Consider the following 24,730-nt stretch of genomic DNA (forward strand, 5'->3'; position numbering starts at 1 on the left):
AAACAACAGGTGTTGGAGAGGATGTGGAGAAATAGGAACACTTTTACACTGTTGGTGGGATTGTAAACTAGTTCAACCATTATGGAAAACAGTATGGCGATTCCTCAAGGATCTAGAACTAGATGTACCATATGACCCAGCCATCCCACTACTGGGTATATACCCAAAGGATTATAAATTATGCTACTACAAAGACACATGCACACGTATGTTTATTGCGGCACTATTCACAATAGCAAAGACTTGGAATCAACCCAAATGTCCATCAGTGACAGACTGGATTAAGAAAATGTGGCACATATACACCATGGAATACTATGCAGACATAAAAAAGGATGAGTTTGCGTCCTTTGTAGGGACATGGATGCAGCTGGAAACCATCATTCTTAGCAAACTATCACAAGAAGAGAAAACCAAACACCGCATGTTCTCACTCATAGGTGGGAACTGAACAATGAGCTCACTTGGACTCAGGAAGGGGAACATCACACAATGGGGCCTATCATGGGGAGGGGGGAGGGGGGAGGGATTGCATTGGGGAGTTATACCTGATATAAATGATGAATTGATGGGTGCTGATGAGTTGATGGGTGCAGCACACCAACATGGCACATATATACATATGTAACAAACCTGCACGTTATGCACATGTACCCTAGAACTTAAAGTATAATAAAAAAAAAAAAAAAAAAACCAAACTATGTGAAAGTACAAGGTATATTTATATGGCAAACAGCAAATATAGTAAAAGAAAGATCAAATTATAATAATTTTATAAAGTATGAGTTCCTAAAAATGAATAAAGTCCTTAATTCTCACTTCTGCTTTAGGATGTGAGTTAGACAATATACTTTCTTAGATTCTATCTTTAAAAAAAAAAAAAAAACCCGGACATAAATAGGAAAGGTACTATGAATTCCTTTTGAAGAATGGGCTACACTAAACACACACTTTTGTTTCAAAATGATTTGATTGCTGTGTAATTAATTACCTCTGTGCTAATATCATGATATTGAGCTGAAGCTGCTCCGCATCTGAGCCTGAGTTTTGCCACCAGTTGTTCAAAGTCTTCAACTTCATGGAAGCGAAAAGCTGTTTTTCCTTTGATGCTAATGATGACAGATTTGCTGGAATCATTTGTCTTATCTATAGCTAAGACCTAGGGGGTGAAAAACATAGAGATGAATTAAATTTTCCTTTATTGTTGACACCTTCAAGTAAATTGTGTTTGGCTTACCCTTTTGTGGCCAAAAGTTTTGGTCTATAGTATAAGTTATTAAGAAATAGACTTTGGGTAGTAGGTGAACCAATCATACAAGTAACCTCAGTGCAAGTTATTTCACTTCTGAAGAAAAAGGTCTAACATGTATCCTTTAAAAATGACAATACAAATGTAAAACTTCAGTATCAAATACCAACAATTTATTTCTGACTTACATAAAAGATGTCAATGTTATTTTTTCTGCCAGAGTACATCAAAAGTGATAGTCTAAATTTGGGTATTGATGTCATACAGTTTTGAATGATCAAACTCCATTTTGCACTAATCTAAATGCTTATCTTGTTTTTAAATTTTAAAGCTTAAAAATTTTCACTTTCAGTAAGAGCTGTAAGACTTTACTAAATGGAACTGAGAATATCTCAGAAGGTTGTACTCTTATCCTGAAGAATAATTATTTTAAATTACTAAAAGGATATTGCATCTTGAGGTTTTAATAATTTATAGAATTAAAGGACATTTTACTCTGTGGAAGATATCATTTTCAAACTAAAAACTGATATGTAACCAAATTCACATTACCTCTCGTAGTGGAATGATTACACTATACTGATTGCCATCTTGGCTAGCAAAGCAGATATAATTTTCTGAGATGCACATTTTTCCATGAGTATTGAAGTGGCTGAATGGTACCCATAAGAAACATTCATGTTCTTCTTTCAAACTCTCTCCTTTGGGCAGCCTAAAAAAGGCATTAAATTGCTCACTGTGGGCTCTATTTTCCAGATCTCTGTAGGAAAGAAGAAATGGGATGAGGCACAAATGAATTCTCAGAAATGAATTCTAAGGTGTACATATGGCTATATTGACTAATCTACATACACTGTGAAGCACACAGATTAAACACTAAAAATGCTGTATTTTTCAACAAATTCTGAAATAGAAGAAAATACACTGATTCCTTGCAAACTCCTTTTGTTTGTTCTTTTCTTCCAATTTCATTTTATTAGTAGATTAAAATGCACAAAAGTTAGAGATCATGTAGGTCTTCAAACTATCTCTAAGGGGTGATTTGCTAGAAGACTATTATTATATTATCATATAGGCATAATATGTGACTATGGTTAAAACCAATCCTGGAAGACAACAATGTTCCTATCTGGTTACCAGAAAATCAAGCGAGTTACCCAGTTCAAGTAAAATAAAATAATGAAAATTTGTGGCATAAAATTTATAGGGAAAGAGTAGTTTATTAAAGACAGTATTAAAAATTAAGTGAAGTAAAATTTTAATTGAATGTTTTAAAAAATCTAAAGCAGAAGTATGATAAAATAATACTGCTTGCACTATGTTGGACACAGGATAGGTATCAGTAAATACAGAGGACTTATTAACTGATAGACAAATGTAGCCTTTGTGTAAAAAGCAATTGCTTTAAATAGTATAATTTTTCTAGGGACACGAAACAATTGCATTAAGTAGCAATGCCATCTGGGATAATAAGTAAATAATGCAAGTTCTAATTCAAATCCAACAAAGCTAAAACTAAATTCATTCTTCCTGCATATACTATTTAAATATGTGGTAGTTCATCATGTCTTTCAAAGTACTTCTGATAAACATAAACAGAAAACCACAATCATGTTAATTTTTACCTCAATTAAATGGTATTTTTTTCAACCTGGGAAAGCTGATAAAACAAATGAACTGTAATTTGGTGGGTTCACTCTTATTTAAATAAAATAAAGTCCACTTATGTGAATGGAAAGATGTCCATGATATAAGAGGAGAAAAAAAGCAGATTGTAGAACAATATGTGATGTTCAGACCTATTTTTGCAAATATTTTTAAATTCATGCATTAAAAAGCCTAGGAGGATATACACTAAATTTAACTATCATTACTGTACTTCTGTATTGTTTAAACTATAAAAATAATACATATTTATAAAAACAATAAGCAGAGCAATAAAGATATTCCATTTTATAAAAAAGCCATTTGGAGACTAAGTCCCAATACATTACTGTTCTTTTTAACTTACTAGAAAAAAAGATGTACATATATATGATTTTCAATGGGCTCTCCTAAAAATGCACACAGACAAAAATGGATTTATTATATCTTAATTAAATACAGATCTGGTGATGAATAACCATTTATAGCCTTTTAGACTATATTTTAATGGAAATAAAATGGCAAAACAGTTTATGTTTATGGTTGCCAATCAAGGAATGAAATACAAAAACAGATGCCCACCTATAACATAATACAAACAGGATTCTTAATCCTTATAGAATTCTATTTATAAATCATGTGTACTGAGACCTAATTTTGGTAATGAAGTGTAAAAAATTTACCTTGCTGATCTAATTCCCAGAAAAGCAGGGAGGTTCACAAACAAATCCTTATGTATATGAATTTTAGGAATGGTTTAGGAACAGGCAAGAGGAACAACTGTACCCAATCAGGGCTGTGTAGTGATCATACAACTTTCTAGGTCACTTGTTCTGGTCTAGCCATAGGACTGTGGCTTAGGTTCCTCTTATACTTTCCCATATAGTCTATATCGTCATCCTCCTTGCCAGAAGCTGCTTTCACTAGCTATTTCTGGATCCTCTCCTCTCCTTTTCCCCTTTGGCATGCTCATTTTAGTCAACTGCTTAGAATGTTCAGCAGGATAAAAGATATCTGGTCAGTTTCAACAAACCAAATATAATGGCAAACAGCTATCAGACAAGTACTTCTGAAGGAGGCACTAATAATGATTAACATTTACCTCATATTTTATATTTTACAAAGTGATTTCACACATATCATGCTCATTTCTCATAAGTGCCCTCTGAGATAGAAATGACAGACGAGGAAACTGAAGTCCTGAGAGATATGACTTATCGAAGGGTTGTTCTACTTTCATTCTAAAGTCCATGCTCCACTGACTCCATGAACTTGCTTCTTCATTTTAAAAAAAAGTTTTCTATAAGTTATTTTAAAAAATAAATAACATGTTTAACAATTTCAGACCCAAACTGTCTAGACTATTCATAGAGAAATTTAGAGTTAGACTAACCACACACAAAAATCTCTGCATTTCTTAAAGCATTCCAGGGCAAGCCCTATCTGAATCTCAAGAAATAATTTTCAAACCTAACTTTTATTATTTCTTACAATTAAATTTCATGGAGAGAAGGGTAGTATTTATGCAATGCATATGAATAAACTCACAAACACACACACACACACCCACAATCAACTCCAAAAAAACCTCTGTCATATAACATAGAAGAGTTAACTTTTAATGGTAAGCAATACTATCATTCTTATGGTCAAACAATACTTTGAAAAGTAAAAATTAAGCTTTGAATACCTTTTGGTGATCTGTAGAGGATTATAAAGGACTGGGTCATTATCAAATGTTTCCTTATCAAAAAGTCTTCTAATGGCATAGTTTGCCAGCTGTTCCATAAGAAGGTATGTTTGGTTAATGTGCAAAAACATTGAAAAGTAGTGATTCTCTCCTTGGGAACACACGTGAATACTCTCTGTCAGTATGACATTTGAAGTCTTTTCAAGTTTTGAGACTTCATCCCAGGAGATAATGAGTTTTACTGCAAATAAGAGGTATAAGCAGGTATGATTAAACTCTCATACTGAGTTATGTTTATTAATCAGGTCTTCTGAAACAATAGTTAACCCATTTAAAAATACTATAAATAGCTAAAATAGTTTAGAGTTCCAGATCAGTTAAAAATTTGAAGCATCAGCATGAACATGCAAGAATTGGTGATTCCAGGAAGAGATCTAATTTTAAATAATTTATTTTGAGATAGAGTCTCCCTCTGCTGCTCAGACTGGAGTGAGTTGATGTGATCATGACTCACTGCAGCCTTGACCTCCCAGGCTCGAGTGATCCTCACATCCCAGGTAGTACCCCCCGAGTAGCTGGGACTACAGGCATGTGCCACCATGCCCAGCTAATTTAGATTTTTTTTTTTTGTAGAGACAGGGTCTCACTATATTGCCCAGGTTCATCTTGAACTCCTGGGCTCAAGTGACCCTCCTGCCTTGGCCTCCCAAAGTGCTAGGATTATAGGCATGAGTCACTGTGCCCAATTTAATTTTAAATAATTTTTTAAAAAATGATTCTGATTTGATATTTAAATCTATTTATTTATATAATTACATAATTGTATAACTACCAATGCAAAAGCTGTTTGTATGTATGCTATAAATAGTACTGTTTGATTCTTCTTTGTGGCTACGAAGTGAGATGAGAGTCATTAGGTACTATGGCCACTATATTCATACTGTGTGTTTAAAACAGATTAACACACAGACTAAAGCAAGTAGGTAGTTTATAACAAGGAATTTAAAGCAGTCATATGCCAGATCATCATCATCATTTAATACTGACTCACTTCCCATGATATGCAAGGCATTCTATATACACTTCTAAAGGTTTTATGTTAAGCAAGCAGTCTTAAAAGTGTTCTTTCCCTAGATAAAATAAACTTTTATTTTACAGTTTAATTACCTTTAATATCAATCCTATTATTTTATTTACAACCTAACATCATTAGAGTTGATAGGTCAGACAGCAAATTCAAGGCCATAGTAAGCAATAGAAATCACTTACTTTCTGATCCCAACAAAAAAGAATAGAAGCTCAGAAAGTTGGTGCTAAGATAAAGCCAGCCCTGACAAGGAACCCGTCCTTTCCAATAACTGCATGAATAATAGGTCACTAACTTCTCCTCTTCTGGTAAACCAAAACATTTTTCAAATTTCAAAAGGGCTTCTCGAAATTTCTCAGGATCATCTTCTTTTGCAAAACAATGTTTTCCCTCTTCAGCAATTAATCCCTAAAGGAGACAAAATATTTTCTGAAAATTCATCATCACTTACCAACAAAAATATATTTCATACATTCAAATAGTTGATTCAATACAACTGTACAGTCAGCCCTCCATATCCACGGGTTCTTCATCCATGGATTCAACCAGCCAGGTATTGAAAATATTTGGGAAAAAAATTCTACAAAGTTCCAAAAAGCAAAACTTGAATTTGCCATGCACCGAGGACTATGCAGAGTCCACTCAAATGAAGTGATGCATAGGCATTGTATTAGGAATGAGTAGTCTAGAGATGACCTTAGGTATATAGGCAGATGTGCATAGGTTATATGCCAATACTCTGCCCTTTTATATTAGGAGACTTGAGCATCTGTGAATTTTGGTATCTACAGCAGGGGCCAGAACCAATCCCCATGGATACCTAGGGATGACTGTATATATCTATATAGGTACACATGTCATATGTATGTACATAGATAATTCTCTTAGGACAGAGGTAAGCATATTTTCTTCAGTTTTGTACTTAGGTTTTTTTCTGAATGGCTCACAAAGAGCTAGTACAAATACAGGTGCTAAATATATTTGTTTGAATGAACAAATGGTTTATTCAACTCAAAACTCAAGAGATATTGAAATAAAAATGCCCCTAAGAGTTCTCACAAGGGCACCAAAGACAAACATTTAATGAAAGGGGAAATAGTAAATCCAGCTCATGAGAAAATATATAAAATTCTGAAAACAATATGTCAGTAATTGGTACCTAAAGAATAACCAGTATGTTTTAGAGAATATTTCAATATCTATCAATCTCCCCCTGTGCTAAAGACTTTACAGTTTTCTTTAGCACACTGATTCTGAAATTCATATGTTTGTTTCTACCAATCCTGAAAGATGCCAGTGAAACAATGACCTTCCATGCAAACTTTGATCCTTATATACGAGAGTCAAAGATTTTGGTACTCCATCTATGAGCTATATCCATGCCACTTACTCTTATTTTTCCTTGTACAAAATTAGTAATATCTTCATTTGAATCAAATACAGATAAGGTCTTCATAACATTTTGTTCCAACCAATCCCAATGCTTGGTTATTTCTTCTCTGTTGGCTCCTGATTAATAACACAAGAAAACACTCAAGGAAAACTCCACAAGAAAACTGCTCTTGTTATTTAAAAGCTTAGTTTAAAAAGAAATGACATTTTCACTTTAAAAAATGACGGTCATAAAGGAGTAAAATAATTACATTTATTCTCTACTTTATACCTCTATGTGGGCATGAACAGTATTTCTCATAAGTAGAAAGAATAAAACATTTAATGAAAGGGGAGTAAAGTAAATCCAGCTCATGAGAAAATATATAAAATTCTGAAAACAAGATGCTAGTAACTGGTGCCTAAAGAATAACCAGTATCTTTTAAGAAAATATGTAGAGTACCAGAAAATACATAATGCACAATTCAATCCTTGGTCTACAAATAATGCAGTTAGTACTGTGTCTATAATATGTGTGGCTGAAAACAGCATGTATGTGACAATCCTATGCATGCTAAGTAAATGTAGATTTCAACTGTGACCACTCTACTTATTTCAGAAGCCATGAAACCTTTGCTCAGAGCTACCCCATTCATCAAAAGACCTAGTAAACTTACAGAAATGATATAAAGGAGGTTAAAAATTCTGTAGCAAGGTTAAATCCATGAGACCCGCTGAATCAGCATTAGGAGGTTTGCAGAGGGTGAGGTTAAACATTATTAGCCCTAGTTGCTTTGACTTGAAGAATATTTCAGTATCTATCAGTCTCCTCCTATCACTCACATACCATTAAAGTCTTCTCAGCACTGTGTATTATATAAATATTCAAAATAAATATGCTGACTTTTTAGTATATTTTATAATATATGGAGACTGGCATATTAAAAAATTTGTTGACATTGCAAATGGTCTATTTCCTACAATTCAATCAGAATTTCATTCATGTTACTAACTCACCATACCAAGAGTAATAACTGTCTTTAATGAACCACAAATAAAAGCCATGGGGGAAATGTTAAGGCCTTAAGTTTGATTCTTTTGGTATAAGGAAGCTTCATTAGTAGGTAACTACACTATTTCTGCATCAGGTTAATTTGGGGAAATAAGTTATACAATCATCTTTTTTTTAAGTAGAAAGGTCTTTTTTTTTTTTTAATAATTTTTACTAACTAGATTCAGAGTTGAGGTTACAGAATTCTCGTGATGTCAGCAAGTACAATGTCAACCTCATTTAGGTTAAATGACATTCAATTTAAGAGGGCCAGGGGGAAAGACTCACTGGCAACACTAAAATACATTTAGGGGGAAATATAAAAAACAAGCCACACATCCTAAAAAACTAATTGTATGCTATATGTTCACACATATGAATGTTCCAGAAACTCATGTGCTTTTGTTCTATTTTAAAAAGTATAATATATCTACTTTAGAAGAGAGGGGGATAAGAAGAAAGGCAGTTTTTCAATAGCAAAAGGGCTAGAAATCTGGGATTCTAATTTAGACCAACATTATAATTGCATCATAAAAGGAAGTAAGAAACTGTCAATGCAGCTTTTTAAAAATTTATTTTGACTTGCTTTATTAGAAAGTATTATCCTAATTCCTTTTCTACCCGTAATATATATGTTGAAGCATCTGAACCACCCTGGCATGAATGAATATGTAGCATTAACTGTAAGACACTCCTTCATATTTCAAGGATATGATGCTTTTTCTGAGAAGGTGAGAGTGAATAAAAAAGGTTTAATTTTCCAGGCTTATACTTCCTTAGGAGTCAAACTTTATGTTTTGGGTTCACAGATAACTTCAGATTCTTCTCATTGGAGTTATTAGTAACGAAACAATTTATTTCATGGAGAAGTTCCCATCTTCCCAGCAGTTGGATAGAGCAGAAGTTGAAGAAAGGAGTTATGTAGCAGTAACACTGACCAAAATCTGTTCAGAATCAGCCCTGCTAGACCACATGCTTCAGGTCCCTCACACCAATGTATTAAAAAAAAAAAAAAAAAAACTTAATAACCCATATCTTTTGAAAATAAACAAAGGTCTTGCTATTCTCTCAAAGTAAAGTTGCACATTTAATTTGTTTTTAAATCTCAAAGCAACTACCGAGTATAAATAAATATGAATACTCAGCTTTGTAGTACCCTTATTTAATTTGAATTATGTTTTAAAAATCATACTCACCACATGCAATTGACAAGTAAACTTGAGAATCTGGCGTCTGGTGTAGGATGCGAAATGGAGCTACTTTAGCAGTAGAGTCTAAGACTGAATCAAGAGTCCCAACCAGAAGCCCTGTGGTAATAGGAAGATTGTTGAAATAAGGACTTTACAAGAGATAAATCAAATCTGTATCACTTCATATAACAAACTAATAAATTTATTTTAAAACTTTTCTAGTCCAAAGAGTCCTTACAGAGGTTTTTCTTAAAGAAAAAATATATTCGGGATAAAGAGAGATTACAGTATGCCAATGTGAGTAGTATCTGAGAAAATTATCTTTCAATAAAAGAGTTAAGTCAGCTTCAATTGTCCAAATCTCAAAATGTATCTGCAGCACTTACGTATCTCGTTCATAAGGTTGTATGTATATTAGATAAGAATGTAGAATCTAGTATTATAGACTAACTGGGTTTAAATTATGGCTCTGTCACTTGCTTGTGTCAACTTGAGCAAGTTAAAGTACTTACCCTTTCTTCATCCTCATGTGTAAAATAAGGTTAAAACAGATCTTACTACAAAGGGCTTTTGTAAAGATTAAATGAGTTGTTACATTTAACGCACTTAGAGCAATGCTTAGCACACAGTAAAACACCCAATATTAGCTAATACTATTATTATTTAAGAAAATCTTAGATATTAATTTTTTTTTTTTTTTGAGACGGAGTCTCGCTCTGTCGCCCAGGCTGGAGTGCAGTGGCCAGATCTCAGCTCACCGCAAGCTCCGCCTCCCGGGTTTACGCCATTCTCCTGCCTCAGCCTCCCGAGTAGCTGGGACTACAGGCGCCCGCCACCTCGCCCGGCTAGTTTTTTTGTATTTTTTAGTAGAGACGGGGTTTCACCATGTTAGCCAGGATGGTCTCGATCTCCTGACCTCGTGATCCGCCCGTCTCAGCCTCCCAAAGTGCTGGGATTACAGGCTTGAGCCACCGTGCCGGGCAATCTTAGATATTTAAACAAGATAAAACCTTGATTAAATAAAATGCTTCTGTACAGGGATTTTCTTTTCAACAATTCTTAATTCCTCAATTAGGAATTCAAGGCTCTTGATCAATTAGTTCCAGTTTAATAATCTAATTATATTTCCTAAAACAAAGTTCACTGTTTTCTTAAACAACCAGGTAATTTCTCCCATAGGGTCTTTGCTAAGCAATTATCATTTTACCTAGAAATGCTAATAAAAAAAAAAAAAGAAATCCTAATGAGAGTCTTCTAGCCCAGTCCAACTAATCTGAATCCTACATTTTCTTCAAGACCCACTACCCCTATGAAATACTCACTGGCAATCCCAAGCAATAATAATTTCCCTTTTCTCTGAATATTCACAGGACTTAGGTCTATAAAGGTTGAGTATCCCTTATATGAAATGCTTGGGACCAGAAGTGTTTCAGATTTCAGATTTTTTCAGGTTTTGGATTAAGTGCAGACACATACCAAGATATCTTGGGGATAGCACCCAGGTCTGAACACGAAACTTATTTGCTTCATATATACCTTATACACATAGCCAGAAGATAATTTTATACAATATTTTAAATAATTTTATGCACGAGTTTTGACTGCATTTTGACTGCAACCTGTCACATGAGGTCAGGTGTGGAAATTTCCCATTTGCGGCATCATGTCAGCAATCAATGTTTTGGATTTTGGAACATTTCAGATTTTTCATTTTCAGATTAGTGATGTTCAATCTGTACTACACAACCTAGTATATATTAGGCTGGTTATTATAACTACTTGCTAAGAGCTTCATGTATATAATTTTTGTCTCTTTATCCAGATTATTTGTCCTCTGAGGAAAATAACCATGTCTTCTATCTCTGTGTTTATATCTATAACTTTCAACATATTGCTGCACAATAGGGATATAGTTTGTTGATTTAACTATAACAATGGGATGGCTGAAATATAAAAATTTACCTTCCTTTTCTGGAAGCTGTGATTGGTTGAGTGTTGGTTTTGCTTTATGAGGCATTTCCCTTTAATTTAGAATACAGATTTTTAAGAAAAATTTAAATCAATTATAAACAAGGCTTTTGGCTCTCTTCCTATTTTTATCCACTTAAAAAGAATTAAGATTTTAAGCAAGGTTTGAATGAGAATACAGATAGGTTGGCAGATGCTCACATCTGCCTCACATCACTTCCTATCACATTAAGAAGTTATATGCATGGAAGGAGGTAAATTAGAAGAGCAGGAGATGACAAAGACATAAAGAGAAATTTGGCTTAGCTGAAAGGAAAGGGTAGAAGAGTAGATACAGGAATTGATAAAAAGTAAAAATAGGGGTCACAAATGCAGCATAGTATCAATTAGCAATTTTTAGAGGATTTTGATAGTGAGGGCAAAGTTCAAGAAAGAAGATTTTGGCAATGGCAGTATGTGCAGATTATAGAGGTAAGAAGTTATCTGATATGAAAAAAAAGTTAGGGTATGAACTGAAGTTTTTTTTTTTTTTTATGATGGAGTCTCGCTCTGTCGCCCAGGCTGGAGTGCAGTGGCCGGATCTCAGCTCACTGCAAGCTCCGCCTCCCGGGTTTACGCCATTCTCCTGCCTCAGATCCCCAGTAGCTGGGACTACAGGCGCCTGCCACCTCGCCGGGCTAGTTTTTTGTTTTTTTTTTTTTTAGTAGAGACGGGGTTTCACCATGTTAGCCAGGATGGTCTCGATCTCCTGACCTCGTGATCCGCCCGTCTCGGCCTCCCAAAGTGCTGGGATTACAGGTTTGAGCCACTGCGCCCGGCCGAACTGAAGTTTTTAAAAAATAGAAATGAGAAAACTGACAAATATTATGAAAGAGAAAATACTGGGGAAAAGACAATGGGAATGAGGATGAGGGAAACAGGAAATAATTATACTTCAACTAATGAGGAGGGAATTACTGATAGGTTTGGGGATAAAAGGGAAAATAATTCTATCACTTTTAGCATTGAAATAGTGACTATGAGAAATTGGAGATTTGGTAAAGTATAAACGAAGAAAAGTAGAGCTAAAATATGCAGATAGTGTCTTCAGAACTATGTGATTAAAATTACTCAGGAAATGGAGAAGAAGAGAATGTTTTCAATTTGAAGCTAGGAATGTGAAAATACTCAAAAAAAAGGATAAAAGAGTACTTGCAAAAGACAACCAAAAGAGCTATCTCTACATTGAAAAACAGAATTAAGTACATAAGTGTGTGTGTAGATAAATAAACATAACTTGTCAAATTTGTCAAAATAAAGGAATTACAATTTCAAATGAAGGCATTTTATTGAATACAGGATAGCTTTAGCAGATAACAGATAAAGATAAAAGATAACTATCTTTTTGAAGATACTGTTTAAAGATTAACGGTGGCTATGTGGATGAGAGAAGAGTAGTCAAAATCACTGGCAAGAAAGGTCACATTTGGCAGCAGAAATGTTCACAAGATTATAAGCGCCTTGTACTACGTAGAAAGAAAATTGCTCAGTTTTTGTAAGTATGAAATCAGGCAGTTAGTATAAAACTATGCAACAAATAATTTGGAAGCTAGTGCTAGACTACATTTGTAGTCACTTGGGGAACTCTTCCAGCTCATTAAGCTGTAATCATCATCAAGTCCCTGCAAGTCATTCAGAAATTAATATGTACCAATTTCTGGGTTCTAAATACTCCCTCCTGGAGTATTTTAAAGTAAATTCTAGACTTGTATCATTTCATCCAAGAATAATCCAGTATCTTTTAGTTTATTTTAAAAGGTCCTCAGAGGCCGAGCCTGGTGACTCATGCCTGTAATCCCAGCACTTTGGGAGGCTGAGGCGGGTAAATCACCTGAGGTCAGGAGTTTAAGACCAGCCTGACCAATATGGTGAAGCCCTGTCTCTATTAAAAATACAAAAATTATCTGGGCCTGGTGGCGGGTACCTGTAATCCCAGCTACTCAGAAGGTTGAGGTAGGAAAGTCACTTGAAGCCGCGAGGCGGAGGCTGCACCACTCGGAGTGAGCCAAGATTGCGCACTGCACTCCCGCCTGGGCAACAGAGTGAGACTCATCTCAAAAGTAAATGAATGAATGAATGAATGAATGAATGAATAAATAAAAATAAAAGGTCCTCATTTGAATCTAACATGTGGCCAATATTGAGAACACTGATCTATGGCATTAATTGCCCCTTCCAATATTTAGACACCTGCAAATTTTACAAACATTTCTTTTTTTGCATTAGGTCAATGGTAATGATAAACAGGGCAATGGGCTGAGTGCCAGAGGAAAGACCAGTAAAACAGTCACAGCTTGAAAATGGTACTCATTATCAATGTGCTAGTTTAGTACACAAACTAAAGTGTCCTTTAGTTTGACAAGTGGCTCTTTCTGTTTGTAAACTGGATTGAGGGCACTGTGTAAGTGAATACTGCTCTAGCTGCAGAAGAGTCACGTAATGAACTTCCAAATTACAAACAAGATTTATTTCCATTCTAAGTAAAATGTTCAATTATAATTTTTTTTCCATGATAATGATTACTGGAACCTTACAGTGGATTCTTTATCTTGTCATAAGTTGTCATGCTTACAAAGTCAAACAAGTACACCTTTATTGAACTTAGCTTCATTATATGTTAATAAACCAAATTAGTAAACTGCCAATACACTTAGTAGGAAATATATTCAAATAAGAGAAGGTTGTGTGCTCAATAAAGTTTGTGGATTTTCCTGATTCTATTACTTTGCTACCAGATCTAAGTCCTTAAAATGACACTATGAATGCTTATTTTGGAATAATTCAATAGCCACAGCTGGCATTTTGAAAGCTGCCAACTTTATATTAAGAGCTTTGGAAAACAGTTAATAAAAATAATTCTTCTTTGGTCCTGTTTTCCCTCTCCCTGCATTCTTTTAAAGGCACTTACTTGAAAACTGAATATATATATATATATATACACACACATATATATATATATATACATACACATACACATACACACACACACACACACACACACTCATTTCCTTCCCTAACTGAAATATTTTTTTCATTAAAGGATTTAGAATTTTTTAGGGAAGCAATTGATATAACAAACAACAGATTACAATGTCTTGTGGGAAAAAAAGAATAGATGAATTATTAATCAAACCCAGCTACATTTCTAAAGATTGAGACATAGAAAAATATGAGAATTGGTACTATATTTACAGCCCCTTCTTACTCTTCAAGACCTATGCACCAATGCACAAAAAGAGTAACCCTCAGAAAAGCAAAGAAATTGCAACACCTGAATTTCTAGGTACAAAGCAGAAAGCAAGTATGATAGCAAATGAATAAACTGGTATACAGTGTAGTACTTTTAAACATTATTTAGAAGAACTAAACCAGGCCCATCATTTTAGTTAGTTTAAAACAAGAGAGCAACTAATATTATAATAATAATCAGAAAATGTGATTTCACCTCGTTTTATGTATTTATTTTGAGACAAGGTCTCATTCTGTCGCCCTGCCTGGAATGTAGTGATGCAATCTCAGCTCGCTGGAGCCTCCACATCCCTGGCTCAAACAATCTCCCACCACCCCAGCCTTCCATATAGCTGGGACTACAGGCGCACACCACCATGTCCTGCTAATTTTGTTTATGTTTTGTAGACACAAGGTCTTACTGTGTGGCTAAGGCTGGTCTCCAACTCCTGGGCTCAAGCAATTCTCCTGCCTTGGCCTCCCAAAGTGCTGAGATTACAGGCATGGGCCACCATGCCTGGCCCTATACCTTGTTTTAAAACTTCACTTCTTTATAGTGTAGTAAGGGAGGGGGATAAAAAGGGGCAAATCGCACTGTGTATTCCTCTCCCTCCCTCCCTGGAACATTTTATTCTCTGAAATCAAGTAAAAAATTACCTTTAACGATCTCTTTGCACAAGAAAGGGCAGCCTTGTAAGAGATTATGAGAAATAAAGCAGAGCCAATGTCATGACTTTTCAGTCTTGTTTTTTTTTTTTTTTCCCCCTCATTAGAATGAAATATACTTGACAGGAAATATTTGTTTTCTACTTAGGTATGCAGTCAATAATCTTTCCACTGCTACCAAAAGGGGGGAGGGGGTTAACACTAATCATCCCTCATTTTTCAAAACCTCCTACAAGGTTGCCCTTTCTCATTCAGAGATTTTTAAAAGTAATTTTTTACTTGATTTCACAGGCACGAAGATGTTCCAGGGAGGGAGGGGAGCACACAGTGTGATCTGCCCTCTCTAGGGATTGCCCTATGTAATTTTCTTTTTAATAAGCCAAAATGTTAATTTATTTGGCTTATGAGTTGAAACACTTCTAGTGGATATCTGATAGATTACTGACTATTTGCCTAATTTTATCTTACTTAATTGTTCTGGCTCACAGCAGGATAGAATATCTTGTGGAAATTTTTGTTATACATAGGCTATTTTATGTCCACTGAAAGAACAGTGGACACAAAAAACAAAGGTTTAATTCTTAAGTGCCTTTAATTCTCTATCTCAGGTTTTCCTCTGGTATAGATTAAGACATTGCTCTTCAATAACCTTTTTCTAGTCGCTAAGTGCATTATATATTAAGTCTTATATTTTCAACTCCACGTAAATGAATCTAGAATATTTGCTGTGTCCCCAACAACTGTTATCTTTTGCTTTTGCACTATCACATTATTCTTTCCACTTAGAACATTCCACCCCCACTTCTACTAAACCACCTCTCAGATATTGTTAGTGCTCCTAGATAGATGATTTAATTTGAAAACACCCCAAACTGGTTTTTGGCAAGATGCTTCACAGATGCCACACTAGAACTTTGCCACCAGTACACCACCTATTATTAATCACTGCTTTTAGGAAATATTTGTATCTTTAATAGGACTTCAGATAAGCATACTTTACAAGACAGCTGGCCTTGGAAAACTGCTTTCGGGGTTTCCCTGCATTATGGAGATTTCTAAGCCAACAGAACAAGGCTGCTATTATTACTGACTACACTAGCAATTGTATTTGTTTTCTTACATATTTATCAACTGTCTGATCCATCACATTATAAACTCTGTAAGGGTTGGAACTATTTCTGTCTTCTTTTAATTTATTTATTTTTTTTGAGATGGAGTCTCACTCTTGTCACCAAGGCTGGAGTACAGTGGCGTGATTTCGACTCACTGCAACCTCCACCTCGTGGGTTCAAGTGATTCTCCTGCCTCAGCCTCCCAAGTAACTGGGATTACAGGTGCGTGCCACCATGCCCAGCTAATTTTTGTATTTTTTGTAGAGATGGGGTTTCACCATGTTGGCCAGGCTGGTCTCAAACTTCTGACCTCAGATGATCCACCTGCCTCGGCCTCCCAAAGGGCTGGGATTACAGGCGTGAGCCACTGTGCCTGGCCGGAACTATTTCTGTCTTAGTCACCACTGTATACTCAACACCCAGGACAAGGGCCAGCTACCACCCTATTTCTCTGTTTCCCTTCACATAAAAACTCCTAGAAAAAATTATATGTATTCACTCTGTTCCCAAATACTTGTTTGGTTCATATACTCTAGTACCACAAGTCTCTGCTCATAGGTCACCCTAAAAGGCCTTCCCAGACCAATTTCTCTAATATACCAATCTCCTCCCCTCTCTATCATGATACCTTACTTTATTTTTCTTCATATTGCTTATCAGCACCAGTCATATAATATATTATTTGTTTATTTGCCTCCCCCAACTGCACAGTATTAGCCCCATGAGAGTAGGGACTTTGTTTTTTATTTTCATTGTTTTATCTCCAGCACTTAAAACAGTGCTTGGTTTTTAAAAGGCACTCAGTAAATGTCTGTTGAATTAAAGTATTGTATACCATCACATTTAGGATTTACTCTTACCTTTTGTGGTTACATAGCAGTAGCAAAAGGTAGAAAACTGGGCAAACGTTCTATCATAAAGGCAATATAAAATCTGTCATAGCTGTAGAGCAATGTGGCAAACATTGTTATGCCTTTTACTTTTTAAAATATTTTTTATCTCACTATATTGCCTAGGCTGGCCTCAAACTCCTGGACTCAAGCAATCCTCTACCCCACTCCAGCCTCCTAAGTAGCCGGGACTACAGGTGTGCACCACCACGCCTGATTGCTTTTTATTTTTTATTTTTAGCTTACCTTATAGCCATAAGCCTTCCACAATTGTTCACAAACAGCATGAGTTTTCACTAGTTGAATAATTATTTCTTTTTTAAGTATTGTTTTGAAAAATACCACTAAGGTAACCAGTGTCATATGTACTCTTTATCACCACTCAGCAAGACAAGTGATGCAGATATCTGTGGAAGCACTGTTTGAGAACTTCTAGGTTTTGGGCGATGACAGATCAAAAGGAAATGACGTCCTGATAAGTTATTCTAATTATTGTACATTATTCTGATTATAAACCATAAATGCATAATCACTATCATGCCCAAATTCTTCAATTAGTAACTATCAGTGTTTTGTTTTTGTAGTGATATCATTGCATATCAGATATAATCCATGTTACCGCTCCAAATCAATTTATATATTCAACATGGGGAAAGTAATTACTAGGGAAAAGGGCATAAATATATAGCCCCCTTTGGTCTTCAGGCCCAGAAAATGGCATTTTAACATCTCTCTCTTTCATTAATAGATAAATGTCAAGTATTTGTATAGTTGCTCACAAGTTTCAAAACTCAGTTGACTCACATAAAAAATGCTGTGAGGTAGAGAAGACGAGTTTTATCCCCATTTTACAGATGAGGAAACTAAGCCTTTATAAAATAATTATAGCTGAATAGAGACATAAAACTATCAAAAAATCAAGGAAGATAAAAGAAGCAGGGTTAACGGGGCAAGTGGAATCACTGAACTTGGTGGTATATTCATATATTTGTGGATGTTGGCTTGTAGTTGGTTTATTTATTTATTATTATTATTATTTTTGAGATGCAGTCTCCCTGTGTCACCCAGGCTGGAGTGCAACAGCGCCATCTTGGCTCACTGAAGCCTCCACCTCCTGGGTTCAAGTGATTCTCCTGCCTTAGCCTCACCAGTAGCTGGGACTACAGGCACCCACCACCAAACCTGGCTAATTTTTATATTTTTAGTAGAAATGGGGTTTCAACATGTTGGCCAGGTTGGTTTCAAACTCCTGACCTCAAATGATCCACCTGCCTTGGCCTTCCAAAGTATTGGGATTACAGGCATGAGCCACCATGCCCAGCCTGGTTTATTTATTTTTTATTTTTATTTTTTAATCCCATAGGACAATACCTAGGGAGGGCAAATCACACTGTATTCCTCTCCCTCCCTGGAACATTTTGTTCTCTGAAATCAAGTAAAAAATTACCTTTAAAGACCTTTTGAATAAGAAAGGGCAGCCTTGCAGGAGATTTTGAGAAATAAAGGATGGTCAATGTCATGACTTTTCAGTCTTGTGTTTTTTTTTTTTTTTTTTAATTAGAATGAAATCTACTTGATAGCAAATATTAGTTTTCTACTTAGGTATGCAGTCAATAATCTTTCCAGTATTTTTTTTAAAAAAAGGTGGGGGGTAACATTGATCATCCTTCATTACTCAAAACCTCCTACAAAGTTGCTCTTTCTCATTCAGAGGTCTTTAAAAGTAATTTTTAACTTGATTTCACAGGGACCAAGATGTTCCAGAAAGGGATGGGAGCACACAGCGTGATCTGTCCCCTCTAGGGGTTGCCCCATGGGATTTTCTTTTTAATAAGCCAAAATGTTAACTTATTAATTTTGTGTGTGTGTGTATGTATGTGTATGTGTGTGTGTGTGTGTGTGTATGTATTGGGGGCGGTAGATCTTTCCTTACCTTAAATGAAATGTCATGCTTACCATTTGGGCACCCTCGTCTCAGTAGACGGGTACTTAGAAGGCCAAAATTTGTTATGAGATGCCTCCTTTGTAAGCATGAAATGCAGGGATATTTTGCTAATAAATATCTAAGGCGAACATTTTCAGAGTTGGACTCCTTGAGTCTGGGGTAAGGAAATAGGGGAAAGAAGCTTTATATTTTCAAGGGATGGTCATTAAGAGGTTTTTATAAGGCTACCTTATTGTTTATTATGTATGTGTTTATGACATACTGTTTACATAGTGATTTGCGAAGTCTATGTAAATATAAAATGAAAAGCTTATTTCAAACATTATCATATTCTGGTTTTTACAGATGATTTAATTTCAAAGTAATAGTACCAAGATGAAAAGGGAAATAAACAGAATATCTAAAAATTCTCCATTTTAATAAGTTTTACTTCCTAGCTTTGTTCTATACCACACAAAAAAGGTCTACTGAGGGAGCTTATCAATCTAACACCCAAGAACTTGCTTACACTATTCAGATATGGAAAATTCAAAAGTAAAATACTCTTTAAAAACTACCTATATGAAGGCTTCCTGATTGGCAGACCTTCCTAAATCCCATATACTAGAGTACTTAGTAGAACGTAGCCCCATAGCTCCATTCATGTAGTAGTTCCCATCTGCCAAGCAAAGCAAATTGATTTGTGCTTAATAAGACAAATATAAACCAGGTGCTTAAATGTAGGTGCCACAGAAGAGTCATTATTAGCTGGGAGAAGCAAGAGATAACATAAGGGGACTGTAAAATCCAGAAGGACGAATTATTTCTCTAAATGAAGGAAAATCGCTTTATCTATAAAACAGCTTATGTATAACAAAAATTTCCACAAGATATTCCATCCTGCTGTGAGCCAGAACAATTAAGTAAGATAAAGTTAGGCAAATGGTCAGTAATCTATCAGATATCCACTAGAAGTATTTCAAAAATTTAAAAGAGGTACCTCAGAATTCTAACTTCAAAACTCATCTCTTGTTTTGATAATCCTTGGGTTCTCTGTGGCTGCTATTCCATTATTAGAAAAAAAATAGAGTCAACTAACTTTATCAAGTCCACACTTAAAGTCACTACATTGCTGGTGATTACCGCCAATTATCAGATGGCAAAGAAATGAAATCTTAAAGTATAACCATTAACATTTCTAGATGATCATTATCATTTCTTCATTAAACAAAATGCAAACTAATCTTTTATTTTTTTTTTTTGTTCTTTTTTTTTTTATTATACTTTAAGTTCTAGGGTACATGTGCATAACGTGCAGGTTTGTTACCTATGTATACACGTGCCATGTTGGTGTGCTGCACCCATCAACTCGTCAGCACCCATCAATTCATCATTTATATCAGGTATAACTCCCCAATGCAATCCCTCCCCCCTCCCTCCTCCCCATGATAGGCCCCATTGTGTGATGTTCCCCTTCCCGAGTCCAAGTGAGCTCATTGTTCAGTTCCCACCTATGAGTGAGAACATGCGGTGTTTGGTTTTCTCTTCTTGTGATAGCAAACTAATCTTTTAAAGGGATAGCACATAACACTGGATTTTAGCAAACAAAACGGACAGAGGCAAACTTATGCTGGCACACAGTCAAGCTCCTGTGAGAGCTAATCCAAATGTGGATTTGTGGTAAAGCACAACAAAGCTTTTGGCTTCATGATTTTAAGTAAGAATACTGTAATTGAGCAGTCAGGAAAATCAGCATACACTTTTGCTGTGGACAAAAAAGAACCAAATGAACCTTAAAAGCACCTCTTTGTTCCTTTCTGATCCATTTTGTTTAATTTACATGGAATTATAGTGGTAGCTCTCATGTGGTAATTTCAAGCATCTTGTCAATACCACAGGTAAAATAATCATGAAGAGACATAAACTGACCACTAAATGAATGGGGATATCACTAGTCACAACATATATATGTGGTAGAAATCCTAGTTTATTTCTTCAGACAAATTCCTCTTATTCTAGACTATGGGAACTAGTAAATGGAGTGGGCAGGATAGAGGTAAACTAGTGCAGATGGTTCACGCTTTAAGAAGAAAGCATGTCAAGCTGGGTGAGGTGGCTCATTCCTATAATCCCAATCCCAGTCATTTGGGAGACCAAGGTGGGAGGATCCTAAGGCCAGGAGCTCAAGACTGTGCCTGGGCAACACAGCCTGTCTCTTAAAAAAAAAAATTAAATTAAATTACCCAGGCTTAGTGGCTTGTACCTGAAGTCCTAGCTACTCCAGAGGCTGAGGTGGGAAGATCACTTGAGCCTAGGAGTTCCAGGCTGCTGTGAGCTATAATCACATCACTATCACTGCCCTCCAGCCTGGGCGACAGAGTGAGAGACCCTGCCTCAAAAAAACAAAACAAAACAAACAAACAAAAAAAACATGTGAAATGAAAAAATCAAACACAGAAAACAAGGAGTGATTGTTTAAAGGAAACTTGCAACAAGTTTAAAAACCATGTAATACTACATTACAGTGATTACATTTTCAAGAATTTGATTTACCTACTTAAAGGAGCACAGTTTTATTATGAGGAACAGAAATAAATTATAAGACTATTCCTGAGGCTGTAACACAGGATATAAAATCTATTTTTTTTTTTTTTGAGACAGAGTCTCTCTCTGTTGCCCAGGCTGGAGTGTAGTGGCCCTATAGGCTTGATCTCCCAGGCTCAAACCATCCTCTCACTTCCGTCTCTCAAGTAGCTGGGGCCACATGGCGGGCTAATTTTAGTCTTTTTTGTAGAGATGGGGTTTTGTCACGTTGTCCAGGCTGGTCTTGAACTCCTGGTCTCAAATGATCCACCTGCCTCGGCCTCCCAAAGCGCTGGAATTGCAGGCCTAAACCACCGTGCCCAGCCTGAAATATATTTTAAATATTTCCTAAACTATTCTCAATGGACTCAAGAGAATAACTTATGTCACTGGGTAATTATGAACATCGATTCTAAAATTTTGATCTGGAAAATATCTGCATCTACTAAATGGAAAGACTCTTCTGTAAAATAGCATTTGTAATTTTTAAAAATTAGAAAATGACAAAATGTCACATTTAACAGGGCAATTTTTGTTGCCACATTTTCAAGAGGGCCTTTTTAGAAGCTGGGTAAGATTAATAGGTCTAGCAAAATTTTTTAAAATGTCCTGTAGAACCTCAGAATTCTTTGCACCCTGGGAGTAGCTTGAAAACGAAATAACAGCATACGTTTATCACCATCTTAACGACATACATTGATTTGTTGCCATTATTTTTCGTTTTATCCTCTCAACTCTGTGAGATAGGCACCATTTTTCAAGACAGAAAAAGCAAGGTCATCTTCTTCATGAATTATAACTTGCCTAGTTTACTAGTTGGTCTTCTTTTTCCCATAGCCCATCCCACCCTTCTTATCCAGATTATAAGCACTGCAAAGCCAAGGAACTGAATCTTGCGAACCTTGTGGCACACAGTAGGTGCTTAAGGTTGAGTAAATGAAAGAATTTGAGGAATGTCATCCAACAAGTAAGAGAGTAGGATGGGACTAAAATGCAGGTTTTAGGGACTCTTCCCTCTTTCCATTACATCACGCTGCCTGGTCCACCACTTCAAGGTCACAATACCAAATTAGAGATTGATTAGAAAAAGAGCTCTTGTTTTCCCAACGTCCAAAACTTTAAATGTCCCTACCCAAGATGAATGGTCTCAAAATAACGTTCTTTGGAAACTTTAAATATTTGGCCAAAAAACAGTTTTTAAGAATTGGGGTCAGGGTGGGTTAGACAGGAAGAGTTAAACTCTTACCGTCTGGCTTACAATCACAGCTTTGAATGAAGGGGCAGCACCAGACATTCAAGAGATTAATTTATTACGATATTGTTAACAGACTTTGAGGGGGAATCCCAAAGATTGAAAACTTGGAGACAAAGTAAAAGATGCTAAATTGGGAAAGGTCAGCAATTCTGAGCCTACCCCTCCACCTCCCCTGACTCCAGTTCTCCCTCCTCCCTAATCTTTCTTTTGATGTCTATTTCTCAGGATGTGATGGGGCGCCTCCCTTTCTCCTCACCATCCCCCCGTCCCCATTCCATCCCATCCCCCATACACTTAAACTCCCCAGGTGCTGATGATCAGTATGGGTTCTGTGAGACAAGTTAAGTTCACAACTGCGAACTGGCCCCTGTCACCAGCCTAAATGCGACCTGTCTAGGTCTAACACTCGTCATCAGCCCCCTCCCCCTATGGGAAGCCACAAGGTAGGTGCCCGTTTCTTCCTTGGCCTCAGAAAGAACCGCGCTCCTCCCTTCACCTGTCCCAACCAAAGAGCAAGTCGTCGTCCAGTGAGACATTCTCAGGACTTGGAGGTGGTGGCGGAAAGGTGGTGTCGGGAAAAGAACCTCAGCCCCTCCGCCCACGATTTAGGATTGGGAAACGGGTACGAGTAACTGTTGTCCTCGCCACCTTTTAAGTAACAGCGAACACAGCCCAGAGGCAGGTAGGGTGGCCACAGCTTACCTGTGAGCCCCCCTCCGCCTTCCTCCTCGTAGCCCCGACGCCGCTGCAGCACGAAGTAGTCGTTGGACCTTTCCATCAGCCACAGCTTCAGCGCATTTTTCAGAAGCACTTCCTCAGGCTTCAGCCACATCGCGAACTTTGTGCCCCCCGGGAGCAGTGACCTAGATGCCCTCCTCGCCTCACCCTCAACCCGTCTCTTCCCCTCTGCTTCTTCTCCCACCAAATCTTCTTCAGGCGACAGCAGCTCAGGTTCAGGTTTTCCACACTTCCCCCAACCCTCCCTTCTCTCCCACGTAGGCAGAGAGATTGCCAATTCCCTCCCACAGCGCTACCGCCAGACTGGGAAATAGTCCCGCTTCTTTACCTCTTGGGAGTTGTAGTTTCCTACGCGCTTTTCTGTGCTCACGCAACTGGAACATGGGACTACGCTTCCCACAATACACTGGGGTGAGAATGGGTGGGGGTGCTTTCAAAGCGGGTCCCAGCCACCAGTTAAGTGTGTTTTACCTATCTGAAGTTTAAAGCGTTTTTTTGGTTCAAATAAGGGAGTTCCAGGTGTAAAGGTGTTGCTTCTTTTTATCGTTTTACAGACGAAGGCATTAAACTGTAGAAAACAAAGTTTCTGGAATTTTGGAATATCGGCTCATTCCAGGAAGCAGCAGTAGCAACAACTGACATTTAATGAGTTCTCACTATAAACTCAGGCGATCTCACGTAATCCTCACAGCAGTCTTGCGAAGTAGACATTCGTCCCCGCTTTGCACATTAATAAAGGAAAGCACTGTCGGGTGAGGCAACTTATCCAAGGTCACACAGTCAGTGATACAATTCCTTCTCTAAATCCAAAATTCATGCCTAGATTAAGCTCTTTTTGGTTTTATAGGAGGAACATAACATTTCCAGAAGCCACGCATTTTCTTCACTCCGTGCACCCCTCCTTTCCTTCACTGTCGCCCCTATCTGCTTATTAAACTACTGTAATGAACCACAGAAGATCTCTTGTGCAACTTCCTATTTTGGAACCTAAACAATTTATGAGCATTTTTTTTCTTTCTTAAACTCTTAAGAAAAAAAAAACCC

At 36.6% G+C, this 24,730-nt stretch overlaps 1 protein-coding gene across 2 annotated transcripts in view; it reads right to left on the bottom strand.

Moving 5' to 3' along the window:
- The window catches only part of TBC1D8B (TBC1 domain family member 8B), a 78,108-nt gene extending 54,131 nt beyond the window's left edge, over positions 1-23,977 (bottom strand). The window contains exons 1-7 of one of the 2 annotated variants that reach the window (XM_023203051.2): positions 23,651-23,977; positions 9,290-9,400; positions 7,061-7,179; positions 5,853-6,078; positions 4,584-4,824; positions 1,802-1,961; positions 992-1,159 (exon numbers count right to left, since the gene is read on the bottom strand). In XM_023203051.2, the coding sequence (XP_023058819.1) occupies positions 992-1,159; positions 1,802-1,961; positions 4,584-4,824; positions 5,853-6,078; positions 7,061-7,179; positions 9,290-9,400; positions 23,651-23,780 (1,155 nt within the window). In that variant the 5' untranslated portion in view covers positions 23,781-23,977. Of the gene's footprint in view, positions 1-991; positions 1,160-1,801; positions 2,010-4,583; positions 4,825-5,852; positions 6,079-7,060; positions 7,180-9,289; positions 9,401-23,650 lie in introns of both variants that reach the window. The other variant, XM_023203050.2, reaches the window with a different exon arrangement.
- Between the last annotated feature and the right edge of the window lie 753 nt (positions 23,978-24,730).

Source organism: Piliocolobus tephrosceles, chromosome 12 (genome assembly GCF_002776525.5).
Source record: "Piliocolobus tephrosceles isolate RC106 chromosome 12, ASM277652v3, whole genome shotgun sequence".
Classification (NCBI taxonomy): Eukaryota; Metazoa; Chordata; class Mammalia; order Primates; family Cercopithecidae; genus Piliocolobus; species Piliocolobus tephrosceles.